The following is a 17,297-nucleotide window of genomic DNA, read 5'->3' on the forward strand; positions in this document are numbered from 1 at the left end:
ATTTTCATGGTAGCTCTGTAATGAGAATGAAAAATGTGAAAATTAATGTTCAACAAAATTTAAGTATTTCAATGGCAAACCACAGATTATAAAGAAAACTACAAAAGTTTGCAAAATAGCTTGATCATTCAAATTCTCATTGACCAATTTTTCCTAACTCCATGCCCACATATTGGGGTTTTTTTATGTTGTTGTTTTTGTTGTGTTTTTTGGTTTTTTTTGTGAAAATGATAACAACTCCCTTGGTATGACCTTGCCTTGGCATTGAAAAGATACTAGTTAGTAGTAATACACAATATTTTGACTAACACCTCTTCACTTAGTAACTTGTTTGTTTACAAATACCCACAAGTTTTGTTATGATATGGTCATAACAAGAGTTGACTAATTATTAAAAGCACTGACTGTATTTCCTTTCTGGCGTTTTTCTGTGCGATAATAGTCCATCCCTAAATATGCACCAAAGGTTAATTTGTCATTGATAGTTGACACAACACATGTAGTCATGTACATGTAGGCCCATGATACTAACCGGTTGCAGGCTTTATATGAATCTAATAAAAAAATCTTGAATTTTCTGTAAATTTTCTGCAAAAGTTGGAAAATCACTACAAGCTAATCAACATTTTTACAAGAAATAATTATCCTGAAATCATTTCTGTTACACCTTGGGTGAGCTTAGATTATGCAATGGTTGACATTATTTTGTACTACTCAATAAACAGGCCAAGGTCAAGCCAGGCTTGAGTGCTTTTAAACTTGACCTACCTGGCTGGCAGTCTAGCCAACAGTTATCCATGACAAGTTCAGCCACTAAAAACAGAAAACTTTATAACAAAGTTTGTCTGCGATTCCTCTGTAAATTCCCAAAAAGAGAGGCCTACCTTCATGCACATGTTAGTTCATTCCATTTTACTATGAATTGGAGATTATAATCTGATCTATAGAGGATCTTCATTCCATTTTATTGTAAAATTACATTGAAGTCATAAACTGGGAGCTGAAAATGGTAAAGTCACTTGGTGTAAGAAATGTGGTAAGAAAGCAACACAATCCATTTGGCCATTTCATATTTAGATCACCTTTATAGTACCAATTTATTGCCACAAACTTGACAATTGAATATTACAAGAAAGGCAGGTAATGCATCAATCATTTATGCCCATTTTCTTTGAACTCCAATTTGGTGAGGTTTTTTGTCAAAACTTTGGAAAAGGGCTTGCAATTTACTCAGATTGCAAAATTTGTGGTTTCATTTGATCAAATCAAAAGTGAAAGAGATGTAATATAGGCCTATCCACTTAAAAAAACCCATCAAATGTCACCTCAATCCTGGAATGTTCCCTCCACCACATCCAAAGCCCCTATTAGCGTGTTTCTATTGAGTCCCCTGCATTTTACCGGTAAAACTGTTCGCCGTCAAATAGCGGCGAAAGGCGGATAACGGTCAGTTTCCATTGCATGTTGTTTACCGGTAAACACTCGATGAACAGCGATTGATACACCTCGAAAGTTTGCCGACGAAAGGTCGTGCACTGGGGTCAATCCCAGGTCAATCGCAAAGCATTGTGGATTTTAATATTGTAGTATTTTCTTAATTGTTTGGCTAAAATGAGGTAGCAAACATGAGAAAAGAAGACTGAAGAATAATGTTTTTAAGCTTTTTTATATTAGCGTTTTCATTCGTTCTCGTACATCAAATTACGCCATTGGGGAAATCCCCCTCAGTGATATCGACGTGAGTACTCAGTATTGTTGCGCGAAAAAAAAAATAGGTCTTAGAATTTAATCTTTCACAGTTTAATTTCAGTTAATTCTTTTTAGCGAATAGTAATTTAACATCAACAACATAATATTAAATTCATTAAATCTTTCTAATTTTCTGAAGCACACACCGCCGCGGATCCGAGTTGATTTCTTTTTTTTTTTTCGCATGCACAGCTGGATTCATCCGCTGATGTTGTTGTTGTTGTTTTATTTCATGGCTTTTACTAGGGTCATACATCAAAATGTTAAATATTTAGCATAATATGTATAATGCAGGAATAATGCATTATGAATATTTCTTCCATTTACTTTATTTATAGCAAGTGAGTCAAATATTTGTATGTGATTAGGCCTAAGAATTTGGCGAACGGAATGGTATAATCATGGTATAATACATAAACAAGCTAGCTCATTGATGATGCAGAGGTCAATTTCGCGACTCAACTTCCGTTTTCTTCCCGGTATGCGCATTCAATCGGAACGGAGTGAGTTTCTATTGACGTTTACCGGTAAGCGGCCCCGCTATTTTCCTTCCTCAAGAAGGAAAACGTTACCGGTAAAAACTCGCCCCTGTTTACCGGTAAATAGCGGGAAGGTCAGTTTCTATTGAGCAAAAATAATCCCTTTACCGTCTTTTTACCGGTAAACGGTCCCAATAGAAACACGCCTAATGACAATGTACAGGCCTACATCCATCCCTGACTTAAGCGTTGCTTGCACTTGAGCACTTAAAATGTCGTACACATACTTAAGGTTAGCAACTATTTTAAACTGTTGCGATTTGGTAGTTTACAGCATCTTGTAAATGGTAGTGAACTTTGGCAAGAATTGCATTGATCATTTCATAGCGAGCGTGTGTAAGAATTCAAATATCACAGATATACTTTTGTAGGTCCTGTGGTTCTTGAGTCATGTTGTAAAGAGGGCCGAAACAACAACACCTTTGCAAAACGTACATAACTCATTAACAACAATAAATCAAGCAAGTTTTCAAAGTATGTGATTTGTAGAATGAACTTTTGCAAAACATCAAAGTGTTATTTTTCAATAATATATTGATTTAGATAATGAAAATCGATTTTTGAGTTGTTTCGACCAACAAAACCTCATCTACCTTTAACCTACAATGCAGTCAGTTCTTCAATTCATTAAATGTTTACTTGTATGTCCTCCAATGTGGATGCTTTTTAAAATCATCATGCATGAATCCATCTGACACCTGTAATGTACCACAAGACCGTTTGCGAGTTATGCATGATTATGTGTATTACACTGCTCCATAGACAATGTGTTGTAATTTCGTTCTGGTATACCTGAACGAAATTCAAATTTCACGATATCTTTGCTAAACAAATTAATCTGCAAGAAATTTTTTGTACATAAACATTACATCGCCAGAGGTTTCCAGTGATATAAAAATCTCAACTTTTTTTGAGAAAAACAGGGGGGAGGATGTTGTGGATCATGAAATGCCCTTTTAAGAATCTAGGCCAATTTCCCCCTAGTCTAGTCATCCAATCAACACTAGTTCTCATGTTATACATTTATCATCATGATGTAAACATGTTCCATGTCAGATTTTCATATCTGGTCTAGGCCTATTTTATTTATGCACAGTATGTCATGCATGAACCCCTATCACACCTGGTTACGCCTACAGTAGACTCTCCAGGGTGTACTTATGGCAAATCTAAACAATCAAGCCAAGTGCACTACAGTATACAGCTAAACTTGACCTAACTACATTATGTTTGAAGTCTGACTAGCCAACGAAAATAAACTCTTTTAAGGATTCGCTATTGCTCCTACTTGATATAGGCCTACAGCATCACATCATAGAGTTTGATGATCTACATGTGCAGAAGGGATGGTTTCATATTGTTGATTCATATGGGTTAGTATCAGTAACCATGGCAACAAGTTTCACATCCTGTTCTAGTGTGTACACTGTCACTTGTGTGTCTTGCATCATTTCATACCATTTCATATCATTAGATCCTTGGTCACTTGTTACTAAAAGTTTGTTTGTTTGTTTGTTTGTTTAAACGGTCACTCCATGTGGAGACACGCTTGGGTCCTGAAGTTGTTCCCACTATTCTTGTTTCTCCATTCTGTTTATCATGATTATTCATCGCAATAGTTTGATGGTATCCCCCCTCCCGAAACAGACCACAAAGGAGATTCAGGTAAAGATCTGATATGGGCAGTGTTTACTCAGAGGCTGTATGGCGCAATTTTGGCCCAGTGAAAATTATATTTGGCGCACACAAATTTGCAATGCTGTATTACAATTAGTCAATTTGAGGTATTACTGAGCCAAAATTGTGCCATTTTTGGGGGAAAATGCTTCATTTGGCGCACCCAAATTCCAGAGAGAGTAAACACTGGATATGGGTATCAGAGTTGATAGGAAAGTGTACACAAAATAAATAAAATAAAAACAAATCCACTCTCTACATCATCTTGTTCACATGCTTCTCACATTAAAATGAACTCCACCATGCTGATTCTCACAAATTCTATCACTATCTGAGTGATGACTATTGAAACCTTCCAAAATCTCACAGAATAATTTCAAATATCCTTGGAAAATTCCATTTTAAAGTTTTATTACTGAACCAATCGCTAGTAAACAAAAGCTTGGGGATATTTACACTCCTACTTTTGGAATGCATGTTTTCATTCAAACCAATGAGGCATGAAAAATGACAAATTAATGTGCATACAGTCCAGTGCTCAACAATCTCTATCTATATATTAAAACTTGCTTTGAAAAGGTGTGTTTTTTTCCAGTACCTATAAAATAAGAATTTTTTATTCTTATAATAAAGTGTAATTTAGTGATTACATAACCTTTCACCATTTTTGAAATCCCAATAATTCTTATACTTCTCCTGTTACAGACAATTTGACAAACCTTGGTTTGGCTGTATTTGTTGGAAGCACTGTGGCCCAATGGTTAGGGCACGAGCTTCATAATTGAAAGGTTGCGGGTTCGAGCCCCACCATGGCTAGTGTGTTGCGTCCTTGAGCAAGATAGCTTTATTCCCAATTGCTTCACTCCACCCAGGTGTAAAATGGGGAGCTACTGGGGGTAATCACAATCTAAGTCTCTGAGAGTACCTGCGCATCAGTTGCAGACTTGGTGAAGTGGAAATGATTCTGATATATCCTAATGGCAGCGGAATAATTGTTGAAGTGTGCTGATAATTAGGTCATGCCTAGCTGAAGCGCACGTTAAATCGAACAACATTTTTTTATATTTTACTTATTTAGATTTGACATGGGTTGACTTGAACAAAATTGGCTGAATTCTTACTATAGAAGAGATAACAATAGCAAATTGATAGCAATCTGATTTCAACCATAATAACAATGGCAAGGCAGTGGTGTAGCACAGTTGCCCACCTAGTCTTTGTCAAAGACTACTCGCGATTGAGAGGGCACAAGCCCCATTCACAAACCGTGACGCCCCGCAAATAGCGAGTGAAGTGAGTGTGTTACCACTATGGTTTCCAAGAGTGTGTGGTTCCCAGTAGTTTCTCTCCCTATGGGTAATATAGTTACACGGTCAGTAGCAAACACTATTGCACAAGGTGAGAATCTAGCCTGTAGGATGCTGACCACCCTGCTGATATTTAAGATTTTCATGCCCTTTTTAGCCCATTCTTTACAATTCCCATACATACCCCCCCCCCTCCTCTTGAAGTTCAAAGTAGCCTTGCCTCCCCCTTCAAAAAAAGTCCTGGCTATGCCACTGTGGCAGAGATAGGTAATTAGGATTGCAATTCACAGTGAGCCAGTTCAGATTTCACTTCACCAACATTTTCTTTGCCCCCTCCTTCAATTCAAAATTAAGTATAATAAACATCAATTTTAAAGCCCCATTTACCTCTGAGAAATCCATTACAAATGTATAACCCAAATCACTTGCTATTGCATTATTGTTTTCATAATAAATTTTCTACAAAAGGGGTTTTCCATGAGTCAATCATAATCACATGAATAATTTATTTGCATTGAACCTTGGTACAGGAAGATGTTGCAATAGAAATATGGCAAAAGGTAAAAATCCAGGCCTTACAGGAAATCCTAAATTTAGGAGCTATTTACAAACCAGCACCCAGTGATGATAAGTTCATTTTTTAATCTTTCCCAACCACCTTTCAATCAAGCAGTACCAGTCATGCTTACAATGTAGATCCTTTAATATTCTGGAATTTTCGCCCAGAATTTGATGACATTCACATGTATCTCCTGCACAGGATTTTTGCTATAAATGGAACCATTGTGCAGGTCAAGCATAATATAATGATGGCAAAACATTTGAGGATAGCTTTGATAACTATGGACACTGATGTTATACCTTTAAAATATAGGCTACTTTTCTATACCCTTTGCAAGGCCTTAGTCCAGGATAGAACAAGTCACTCAGAAAAGAATTTACATATTCAAGTATAATCATCTTGAAGTTTTATTAGATGAGAATCTTAACTGTACTCCTGCAAATCTCTATTCCTGTACACATAACACGTCATTTGATCATCTGGGGAGGGACACCAAACCTGATGGGGTGGGCATCTGCAGTTTTTCAACAATTCGATTGGGGACCGTTGATAATGAATCTCGACTTTGATTTTGTTTTCTCAATTCCCATCAAAATGACTCCCTTGTTTGTAACTTTAATTTCCATAAAAGCCTGAGAAGAAAATATCAACCCGATATTGGCAGGCAGTCACATCGCTGGTTGTTCCAACACTTATTCAGGAAGTTGGTGATGGCTGATCATGAACAAATAGGAAACCACTGGTACTTGAAAGAGGCAATATTAAACATGGACTAAAAAAATCATGGTAACTGCATTTGATCATGAATGTTGAAAGCTTAGGATCAAAGTTAAAAAATTCTTTGAAATGCTTCTTGAAACCATTGATAACATAAAGAACAGAAACCTGCCATTTCTAAGAAAAAGACACTTATCTAACCCTTACTAAAATTAAAAATACAACATAAACTCAATAATTTGGTATGTATTTCCCACAAATCCCTGCTGAGATTTGAAAATGCATGCCTGATGTCACGATCCAAATAAACAAACTGCTTACCAACCGAGTGGGAATGAATCAGTTTCTATTGCCTTAGAACTATTGTTCATATGACCAAAATGAAATGATGACCGCAAATACCTTTTCAAATCTGTCTCATGCTACTGTCTCATGCTTGCTCTGGTTTCTTCCACTTGTTTGAATTACTGGTATTTTAATTTGACGAAATAATTTTTTAATTTCACAACTTTCTCTTAGAAAAACAAGATCCTACTGGTTTGAAATGTCTTTTACAAACTTGTTCTCAATGTTAAATTTAAGGTTTCTCATACAATGTAACATTTTATTTCCTACAATTAACTGCCCTGCAAAAATAAATCATTTTAAAAATTGAATTTCATGTGGCATGTTGGAATTCTACATAGAGTATCAAATTTAACCGGCTTTGGATATGCTTTATTTCTACTTTTACGCTGCATTGATCCTGCTCCAAACACATGTTGACAAAACAGACATGTTTTAAACATTACTGACACATGTGACCAGTTGTCTAGATTGGCACAGGGACCTGCTGTGCAATTTTCAAACAATTACGTTTTGTATTTGTACTTTACCTGTTGTCCTCTCTTTTTTGTTCTAAAAGAGACCAAATATTATTTGAATGAACAAGATTGTAAGGTCTAGATTTTCAGTAAAAGCAAAGATTCTAGAATCTGTGCGTTTCTGGAGTTCAACATCTTTGCAATCAAATGATAAAACTCAAAGTCTGATTTTCCAACAAAAAATATATAAACATTTCAAAAATGTTACACTTTTGTGACAAAATTTGAGGCAAACTACATGATAAATTCATTCAAACAGAACAAAAAAGTCCTGGGAAACAAACTACGATTTTATCTATCATTAATTTAAATTTTATTTTATTTCACTTGAAATTATAATTATCATCTTAAAATTGAGTAAACTTAGAAAAGCAAGCAATATCCGGCATTAGGCCTACAATGCGTTAATGTAACTGTGGTCAAGACTTAAGGCGCAGTTGGAATTCCTATTTGCCGATATCCAGCTAGGCACCCAGAGGACATGCACTTTGATTACAACAAGATATTCAGTATTTGAGAATAACAGTTCTATTTTCAGTGAACCCAGGTCACACGATATTGAAACACAACTTAAATTTTCATGAGCAAATTAATTTTGTTCGTTTTGTGAGGAAATATAGAAGTTGTTAAATCCCACTGCAAAAACTGTGTTGTTACTTGACAGTGTTTAAAAATTTACTAAATCCTAGGATATAAACAGCCAACATTTTCTCACCACTATGAAGGGAAGTTGCCATGGAAACGTTTGTAGTGCATGGCTATAAGGCTTGCAATTGTTTGGGTTTTGAATTCATCATCCAATAAATGAGGTTAAATATCAGATCCATGCATGCAGATTGGAGGAGTGTGTTCCCATGTTCACATTACAACTTTTCTATCTAATAACGATAATAACCGACAAAAACAATATCCAGATTTTGTCTCAAAGACAGTGGCATAGCCAGGATTTTTTCAGGGGGGCAAGAGGGGCAAGGCAAATTTCCAGGGGTTCAAAATTTGACGAAAATGGTAAAAAATGGGCTAAAAATTACAAAAAAGGCCTCCCACATGGGGGAAAGAAGGGGGGACAAGACTTCTCACAGGGGCAGCTGCCCTCTCCCTTGGCTATGCCACTGCTCAAAGAACAATTATACATTGTGTAAATAACAGATTTTGAAGACACAACAGGAACATCAATCTAAAAATGCAATTGAAAACTTTCACTTTCAATTTTTCAAAATGCAATTCATTCATTAAACATGGAAGTTTTTATATATATCGTCACTTTTTTATACTAGTATCTAGATCACTATTAAATATGGACATACCGACATGTTACATGCACCCCAAAATATCCTGGAACATGATTTCATTTCCTGAAAACACATATACTTTCATTTTAACTGCCCCTAAATTGTACAATGGGGACAAAAACATATGATTCAACAATATGTCACAAAATACTTTTGTAACATTTTGCAAGAATCAGACTAAAACAAGAAGTGTCTTTAAAAAAACAATGCCACAAATGAAGATCATATTCCATAATTTTGCACTGATGAGTGTCTGGAATGCGGTGTTGAATGATTTACTGGGTAAATACCAACATTTATTGGTTAACACCACAAGGACATACATGTATTGTAAAATCCATGTTATTTTGTCTAGATGTTTGTGGAAACACTCACAAATCTTCATGTTAGAATTTCCTTTAAAAATGTGTGCTAAATACAACAAATTCATAATTGTATCAAAAAGCTTACACAGATCATATCCACTAAGTTCCACGACACTGCAAATTACACCAACTCCAAGCCTCAAAAGAAGCAGGCACCCAGGAGCCATTTACCCAATGGTAATAACATTTTGGCTCCTGGTCCACACCAAAATCATTAAAGCCTGGTAGTTAAACCGGTTTTTGTATTTAATGTGTACTCCTAGCTCTTTAAAATTGGCTCCTGGTTCACTAGATAAGGCCCATGAAAGTCAATTCTGAGTTTATCGTCACTTTTTTTTCCCAAGTTGGTGAGGTGACTTATTCATTTTTCATTTTTCATTATTTCATCAGATTTCATTATTGACCTAAAATGCGTGTTGATTTAAAACCAAACTCATACATGTGATTTATAAGCATGTTTTTTATATGGGTCAGGACTAGAAAAGATAGAAAAGAGCCTGGTTTTGCTTCCAAGTTATGAATATATGTTTTACAAACAAAAATATATGTTTCCAATTGCTAAAACTGGTGAAAACACTGATATTTTGAAAATAATGAATTATTTTGGCATTTTTGAACATTTGACGCGGGAATTTTTGGTTTCCACAAAGTGCAGCGGGCGGGGGACGATAAACTCGGAATCGACTTTCACGCGCCTAATCACAGGACCAGTAGCCGCTTTTTCCAAATGTGTGGCTCCTGGTGAAGATCTGCTTATTTTGAGGCTTGACCAACTCATGTTTCAAACATCAGACCAGCTTCAAGCTTCCAGCCTTCCACCAACAAGATTAGTACATTGTTTGTACATGTGTGAATATTATAAACACTAATTATATCAATATAATTTACTCCCAATTTGACTCCAATCCATGTCTCACCTTGTATCTGCTTTGATCCTTGTCATATATCCTCTTGAGAGGCACTTTCTCTGGGCAGTAGAAATGTGCCAATTTGCCGAGTAATACACCATTCTGAAGATTCTCCTCTAGATCCACTGCTTCTGGGAGCTCTTCTTCAATGCACGCTTCAATCCACCTGTACAGTAAAGGATGACACCAGATATCTTACACTTCCCACAATGCATTGTTTCTATTTCAATGTTCTGTACTGATATGTAATCCAGTTCAAAATGGGTCAATACTAGTGACGAAAGGTTAACTAAGTGAATTAACAGAGCACATCTTGCAAATAATGTTTATTTCATAATTATCGCCCCATGTTTAGGCAGTCTACAATTTGCACTCTCAACTTGAAAACAAATGGAACATGTACAAAGTAGTGTTATTGATGAAATGAGGTCATATCATCTTGCAAAGGACTCTGGGAAGGTTAAGATCCAGGGTTAAGATATCTTCACTGGGGGAGCAGGCCCATAGATTTTGCAAAAGTATACAAAAAAGTCCCAAAATATCACAATTTGTGAGTGTAGCGAGCAAAAAACTTAGGTTTTGTATGCTTTTTTGTTCAAAAGAGTTCCAAATTTTGGGAAGAAGTCCACTTTTCACAAAATCTCACCTCCCCCTCTTGAAAAAAAGTCTATTTAATCAAAATCAGTACCCCCCAAAACAATCCTGCATACGGGCCTGTCTGGGATGACACATTGGCAGTGATTTTCATGAGTAACATCAGCAGAAATGTTGAATGTTATAAAATGTGATGTGCTGCTTCAATTTGAAATTTAAAAACTGTGACTGTTTTTCATTTGGTTTTAACATCAAAGTTTCAGTGCTACTACATGTAGTCTTCTACTCATTTTATATCTATGACAAAATCCAATCAAACATCTGGTACTGGAAACACATCAATAGCAGTACCATGAATGGAATTACATCATGATTTTTAACAGACTTAATGAAAAGGCTTGCTTTTTCTTTGTCTGCAGGTTACAATTTGTGTAAATCAAAAATTTGAACTGACCCAGTGACTTTATACAATTTTATCCACCATGTCATCAGTTAAAACCTCCTTGTCTTATCCTCCCACAAACAAGCCTAATTATAACCCTGTAGTACATTTACATGTAGCTCTTCTCACTGTGGACCACAATGGCCTCATCCCAATGGCATAGTTCAATAACCTCAATTAAACAATCATAGTGCATAATTTGACCTCAAGTTTCAGAGTATGAGTTTTTGTACCCAAATGTTCAAATGTCATTCAATGAATGTGCATATGTATTGCGGTTAAAGAACTGTGGCTCGATAGATGAGCATGTTGTGGATGTCTAGGCCTAGAGCTTACTTTTTGGTTTCCTCCAGATGGCACAAGTACTGATATGCAACATTCTTCTTCCTTTCCTCATCCATCTGATCAGCAGATATCCTGTGAGGCATGTCTTCATTGTCAGCTAACATTTGCAAATAAAACATGATGAAAATAAAATGATTTACATGTAAAATGATATAATGTATAAAATTTGCTTAATGATCACCGATATAGAAAACAGCGGGATCGGAATTTATTTTTAAACAAAAACAGGGACTGCCTTTTGAGGAGAGCGAGGGCAATCGCTCTCTCTTGCTCTCCTTAAATCTAATATAGGAGAGTGATTTTTAGCTCCTTGAACATTCTTTTGTAAATTGTTCTGAACAGCTCTCCTTGAAGGCTCCAGAAGAGCTTTTTAATGCTCTCCTGCAAGTTCCAAAACACAGTGAAAAAAGTATCTCTAAAGTCATCAAGACTTGGCTTTTTAAGCCAACTTCTGGTTCATTTGCAGTTCTCCACTTTCTCCTATTCCATTTCAACTGAGACTTGTTCCAGCCATCCATCTCTACATGTACATTATTAACTTCCATCCAGCAAATTAGATATATACCTCTATGACGGATTGCATTACGAGAGGCAACTATCATCGCACAGAAACTCCTCATATCAGCTCCTCACCCCTCCTTGTAATCAAACATTGATAGTATCCAAAATTCCAATTTAACATCTAGAAGAAATTTTGTTGCAGCAACTCAAATGCGTAAGTGACATTATTGAATGCTCTTCCAATCAAATGCAAAGCCCTTTACAATCAGGCTCGGTTTGGGATCTTATCCAACATAAAGAATATGCTGCATGCAAGATTCAGCGCTCCCAGGAGGCAAATCAGATTTAGTGAGATTAGATCTCTAAGGCATTATTTTTCTCCATACCCAAATGATGAAAATCAACCTATAGATGCAAACATGATGTGAGAGAAATCTAGCAGTCAGATTTGCATCCTCAAATTTCCATTCATGACCTAATTAGTGCCCCAGGCCCTAAGTAAGTCTGGACAAGGGATTCAGCGGCTTCAAGTGTACTAAGGGACGCACCATTAGACTTCAAGGGGGGTGGAGGAAGTTGGGGTCTGGGCAAATTTTTTTTCGCCGCCAAAGTTGGGTTTTTTTCGCAGCAAGTTGGGTTTTTTTATTTTTATGCATTTATACAGTTAGGTGGGGAAAGTTTTTTTTTTTTTAGTGTTGGTGGGGAAAGTTGTTTTTTTTTTGCTCATGTAGTGGGAGAAGTTTTTTTTTCAAAAACTTCCTTCCCCCCTCCCTTGGAAGTCTAATGGTGCGTCCCTAATGGGGAAATGGAGCGGCATTGTATAAAATGCTAAAGAAATTAACCAAATCAAGTTGAGGGCAAGGGGCAGACCTATCCAAAAAAAATCTCTAAGAACATAAGAAATTTCCCACAAGATTTAGCAACATAAATTTCCCACAAAATTTTAAGCAACATTAATTTCCCACAATTTTGGACTATGTGGATTTTTTTATTTAGGATTTCTCATCCAATTCAAACTACCTGGAATCCCCACTTTTGCAAGCCCTGTCATGGAGAACAAGAATGACCTACAGTCAGCCCTCGAATTAAGGATCTGAAGGGGCACGGCAACTTTTTTAGGGCAAGTTGATAATTGCCTTGGATTTTCACTAAAAAGGCAAGGCAGCAATTTGTAATATTTCAAAAGGGCATCAAGGCAACTGTTGAAAATTTGAGAAGGGCACCAAGGCAATTTTTCAAAAGCGAATAGATGCATTGCTGTCAGCTGAATTCGACACCAAAGTAAAATTCGACTCTCAACTTTACACTAAAACTAACCTGATTGCTCAAAAAACCTGCTTAAATAATACAAAGCAATCAAAAATCAACAGTTTAATTTACTTCAATTTTGCGATCCCTAGTTCTGAGCTGCAAAACTGACTCGAAACAGCGATGAAACAGCTGTAACTTTGGTAATAATATTGATCAAATTCGCCGGGATAAAAACTATTTCGTGCAAAACATATCTAGAGATGGGCTCACATGTACAAGATAAGACGATACCGGAAGGGTATCGCCATCGGATTGCAATGGGAAGTCAATGTTTGCTAATCGAGAAAAATCAAAAATGGAGCTATAATTTTACAATAAAAAAATCAATCCCCAAATCTGGAAGGTTTTTAAATTGTTGTATCAGATACACTGTAGCACAGATTGTTTAGGCATTATGTATAGGCTACTGTTTAAAATTTCATTTGTAATTTTTTTTAAAACCAAAGTACCAGAACCTGTAATATTTACAAAGCTTGCTTTTTTTTGCAGACTTTATTTACCTAACCAATCCCTAAAATTATTTAAAAATTAGGCTACAATTCTCAAAGAGCAAAATTGTAATTTGCAGAACTTCTGGCTTTAATACTCCAGTAAACCAGAATTTTAATCCTCTTCAGCAAATGTTACAATATATGGCTTTAATTCATTGCTATTTAAATTTGTACAAATTTACATGATTAAGGGGGTACCGGGTACTACACCCCTGTGGTAAATTTGTGACTATTTGTGCATTTTTCTCAAAAAATTGATAACACACTGGTAACAAAAGTTATGTATATTATCGGGGCAAGGAATCCAATTAATACACTGAAATTTCAGTGACTCAAAACAAAATGATAGAAAATGAGGTACATTCTAGAGGTACCTCTTTTCTTATCATAAATAACGAACCGCTTGTCTTGGGTCACTGAAATTCCAGTGTAGTAACTGAATTCCTTGCCCCTATAAGAACTTTTGTTATCACTGTGTTATTATTTTTTGAGAAAAATGCAAAAATAAATACAAATTTATCGAGGGGTGCAGGGGATTGCAGGCAGTGTCGACTGTAGTACAGAAATCGCAGTAACTGCAGATGACTTTATAAAAGAAAGTTTGCCACTTACAGTCATATACAGCACTAACACGTCCATCAACTTCTTCCTCCCCATGGTCAACACCATTGCCATTCACAGCTGTGTCAGCCATGGTTGTTTGTAATCATAGATTCCAAGATCCAGTTATATTCCTAAATAAAATCCACAAACAATCAATAGATTTAATAATAAGGTATGCGGGCTATTCCTTTTGTGATTACTCAATAAAGCTTTCACATAAATATGCTAATTTAAACTCGAGCACAGGTGCACCATATCAAGCACATTGAGCAATAAAATAACATCAGCAACATGGATTTGCATGCAGAGCAGTTTAAGTTTGTTTGCACTCTTGCATGTTTTAAAAACACTCCCTGTTTTCATTCCAACATCTGACACTATGACAAAATTGTATACATGTTATCATCACTATATTTTCAAAAACGGAAGAACGTCAGGCCTGATGATGAGTACAAAAACGTGGAAATATTTATAAACAGACAGCAAATCAATGACATCATGGACATGACACTGGTATAATATCATTCCAACTCACTGTAGTTTCCAACAGGTTGCTGCTGCTGGTGTGTATCATAAACTTTCCTCCCGTTACAGCAGGAGATATACATACAGCTTTTCCTCCAGGTAAAATTCCAAGATTACTTCAGGATAGACAGTAGGTGACGTTAAACATTCCCGGTTAATTTCAAATGATTAGATACCAAGTTTATTATTAATCCAACATCATTGCGTAGTTCACTGTACACCGTGTATTATTTACGTGGACCAGTCAGTCAATTGACTTTCGGACTTTCCAAATCGGGAGCCAATCAATTATAATTTATAACGCATGGTTGGTGGGCTGATAACTAGTTCCTATTTATAAAATATAAAATCTTAGCAGAATGAACAGTTTTCTAAATACAGTTATCTTTATTTTCTTAAAATAATATTTGTAAATATATAGACAGCCATCAAAGTATCATTAGATAAATATCAAATAAAACATTAATGTGCCACTCAGCTATGATTTGGTAAAACGAACTCCAACCATCTGTTATTTTTGTCCTTACCCGCGCCCAAGTTTGCAACTGGTTCCCTAAAGTAAACAAGGGGGCGTACTTGCAATGTATTTGACACACATCTAAACACACATCATAAACACCTGTAGCGTCATACTGATCAGACAGAGACACAAAACTTTCATGTAAACACTTCTAGAATTTTTCATTTTGCATTTTAGTATTTATTTTTATTATTATTGCCTTGGTTTATCAATAAAAAAAAAACGTGAAAATTTTGTCCTGGTCGCTGCGCAATATATATATATAGACACTAAATTGTAAATTGTAGATGGAATCCCTACTCATTTAGGCTATTTTTGACCCCGCTATATTCGTTTTGATGAGATAGGCCTACATTGTAGGCCTACTGTTCATTTTGATTAGGTATACTTAGTAAATAGTATTATCACTTTGAACCGACAATGAATGTCAGAATGAATAGCTTCAAAGTGACGAGATCTCTAACTCACTATTTGACAAGATTACCCATTTCATTTTGACAAGATTCTGTTAATTCCCTTGACAAGACAAACTACCCGGTACTGGAGTATTCAAATTGGATTTTGTTTGTTTGTTATTTTTAATAAGAATCTACGGTATCCATTTTTGACAAGAACCTATTAATTCTTTTTTTAAATGACAAGGCAATCATTGTCATTTTGATGAGACTATCCGATTCATTTTGAAGAGAAATCTGTTTTAAAAGCATAAGGGTTTCTGACCAATGCTTAATTGACCATTTTAGCCCCCAAAGTGCCAATTTTTGCACGCTTCGTGCGAATTTATTCCACTTTTGCACCATATGATTGATTTCATCATTTTAGTTTCAATATATGATAAAAACATTTGTACCATGGACTTACTTGGTCGCCGCGCCCATTCACTGCACTTCAAGAAATTTTTTCCAACCCCATCCCCCATATCAAAAAGAAATCTACGCCACTGAGGTTTGTAAATTGGCATTTAAGAATTGCCATATGGAAGGGGAGCAAATATTTTTTTGGCAAGCCGGGGGGAGGGGCAAGGGATTTTTGGCACTGAGAGGTTTTTTTGCATCGTCCATTTGGAAACTTTACCATAAGAAGAATTGCACAACCCCTAAGTTTTACACTTTATTATACACAGTATAGCCTCAGTATGGATACTAAATACTTTGGTAGAAAATATGGGGATCAGACAAATTTCATGTCCCAAAATGAGATCAAAAGATAGTATTAAGGGAACAAGGAAAGACCATTCCCAACAAATCAAGTGTTTTATTTGCTCCTATAGCCCTTGGGTCAAGAAATAAGAAATTGGGCATTCTTATTTCTATTTTTAGATGCAATTTGATAAATTTCCTTTGATCTTTCAATCAGTGGTAGTCCATACAGGACCAACGCAATATTTAGCAGTATAATCAATGCGCGCCACCTGACGGCGCGGCGTTATACTGCTAAATATTGCGTTGGTCCTGTATGGGCGCACACCACTAAATAAACTCCCATTGAAATACGTGTAAATATACATGAAAGTAAGTTTGTTTTTCTACCCCATGTAAAACCATTTTTCATATTTTGGTAGCACCAATGTCTTAAATAAAGATTAAAATTTAATTTAAAATGGGTTTTTTGACACAAGTTGAGACTAACTTTTAAGCTACGGGGACCTGAACAGCGCCACCCTTATTTTCAGCTTGCACGAATGCCTCCTTACCATGTCCGTACGCGGATTAGTTTTAGGAGCCAAACTTTTTGACCAGATCAAGATGCACCATTTTGTGATATTCTGAACATTTACCAATTGCATATCTTTTAATTTAAATATAATAAACAATCATGGCTACTCATCTTGCTCCCAAGGGACACCCACTTGTTTGCACTACCGACCTATGTTTACCGGGACTATCAAGGGTTACACCAAATGCGGAAGGATTTAGTGGTGTGCTGCCGTATGGACTAATCAGTGGCGGTAGGATTTTTCCAGGGAGATATAAAAAGGGGGAGCAA

At 36.0% G+C, this 17,297-nt stretch overlaps 1 protein-coding gene across 3 annotated transcripts in view; it reads right to left on the reverse strand.

The window, feature by feature from the left end:
- Positions 1 to 15,059, reverse strand: part of LOC140159007 (ras GTPase-activating-like protein IQGAP1) — a 142,563-nt gene extending 127,504 nt beyond the window's left edge. For 2 of the 3 annotated variants that reach the window (XM_072182317.1, XM_072182318.1), the window contains exons 1-4: positions 14,802 to 15,058; positions 14,276 to 14,397; positions 11,352 to 11,457; positions 9,989 to 10,145 (exon numbers count right to left, since the gene is read on the reverse strand). In XM_072182317.1, coding sequence (XP_072038418.1) covers positions 9,989 to 10,145; positions 11,352 to 11,457; positions 14,276 to 14,357 — 345 coding nt within the window. In that variant the 5' untranslated portion in view covers positions 14,358 to 14,397; positions 14,802 to 15,058. Of the gene's footprint in view, positions 1 to 9,988; positions 10,146 to 11,351; positions 11,458 to 14,275; positions 14,398 to 14,801 lie in introns of all 3 variants that reach the window. The other variant, XM_072182316.1, reaches the window with a different exon arrangement.
- Positions 15,060 to 17,297: the final 2,238 nt, after the last annotated feature.

This window comes from Amphiura filiformis, chromosome 8, assembly GCF_039555335.1.
Source record: "Amphiura filiformis chromosome 8, Afil_fr2py, whole genome shotgun sequence".
Taxonomy (NCBI): Eukaryota; Metazoa; Echinodermata; class Ophiuroidea; order Amphilepidida; family Amphiuridae; genus Amphiura; species Amphiura filiformis.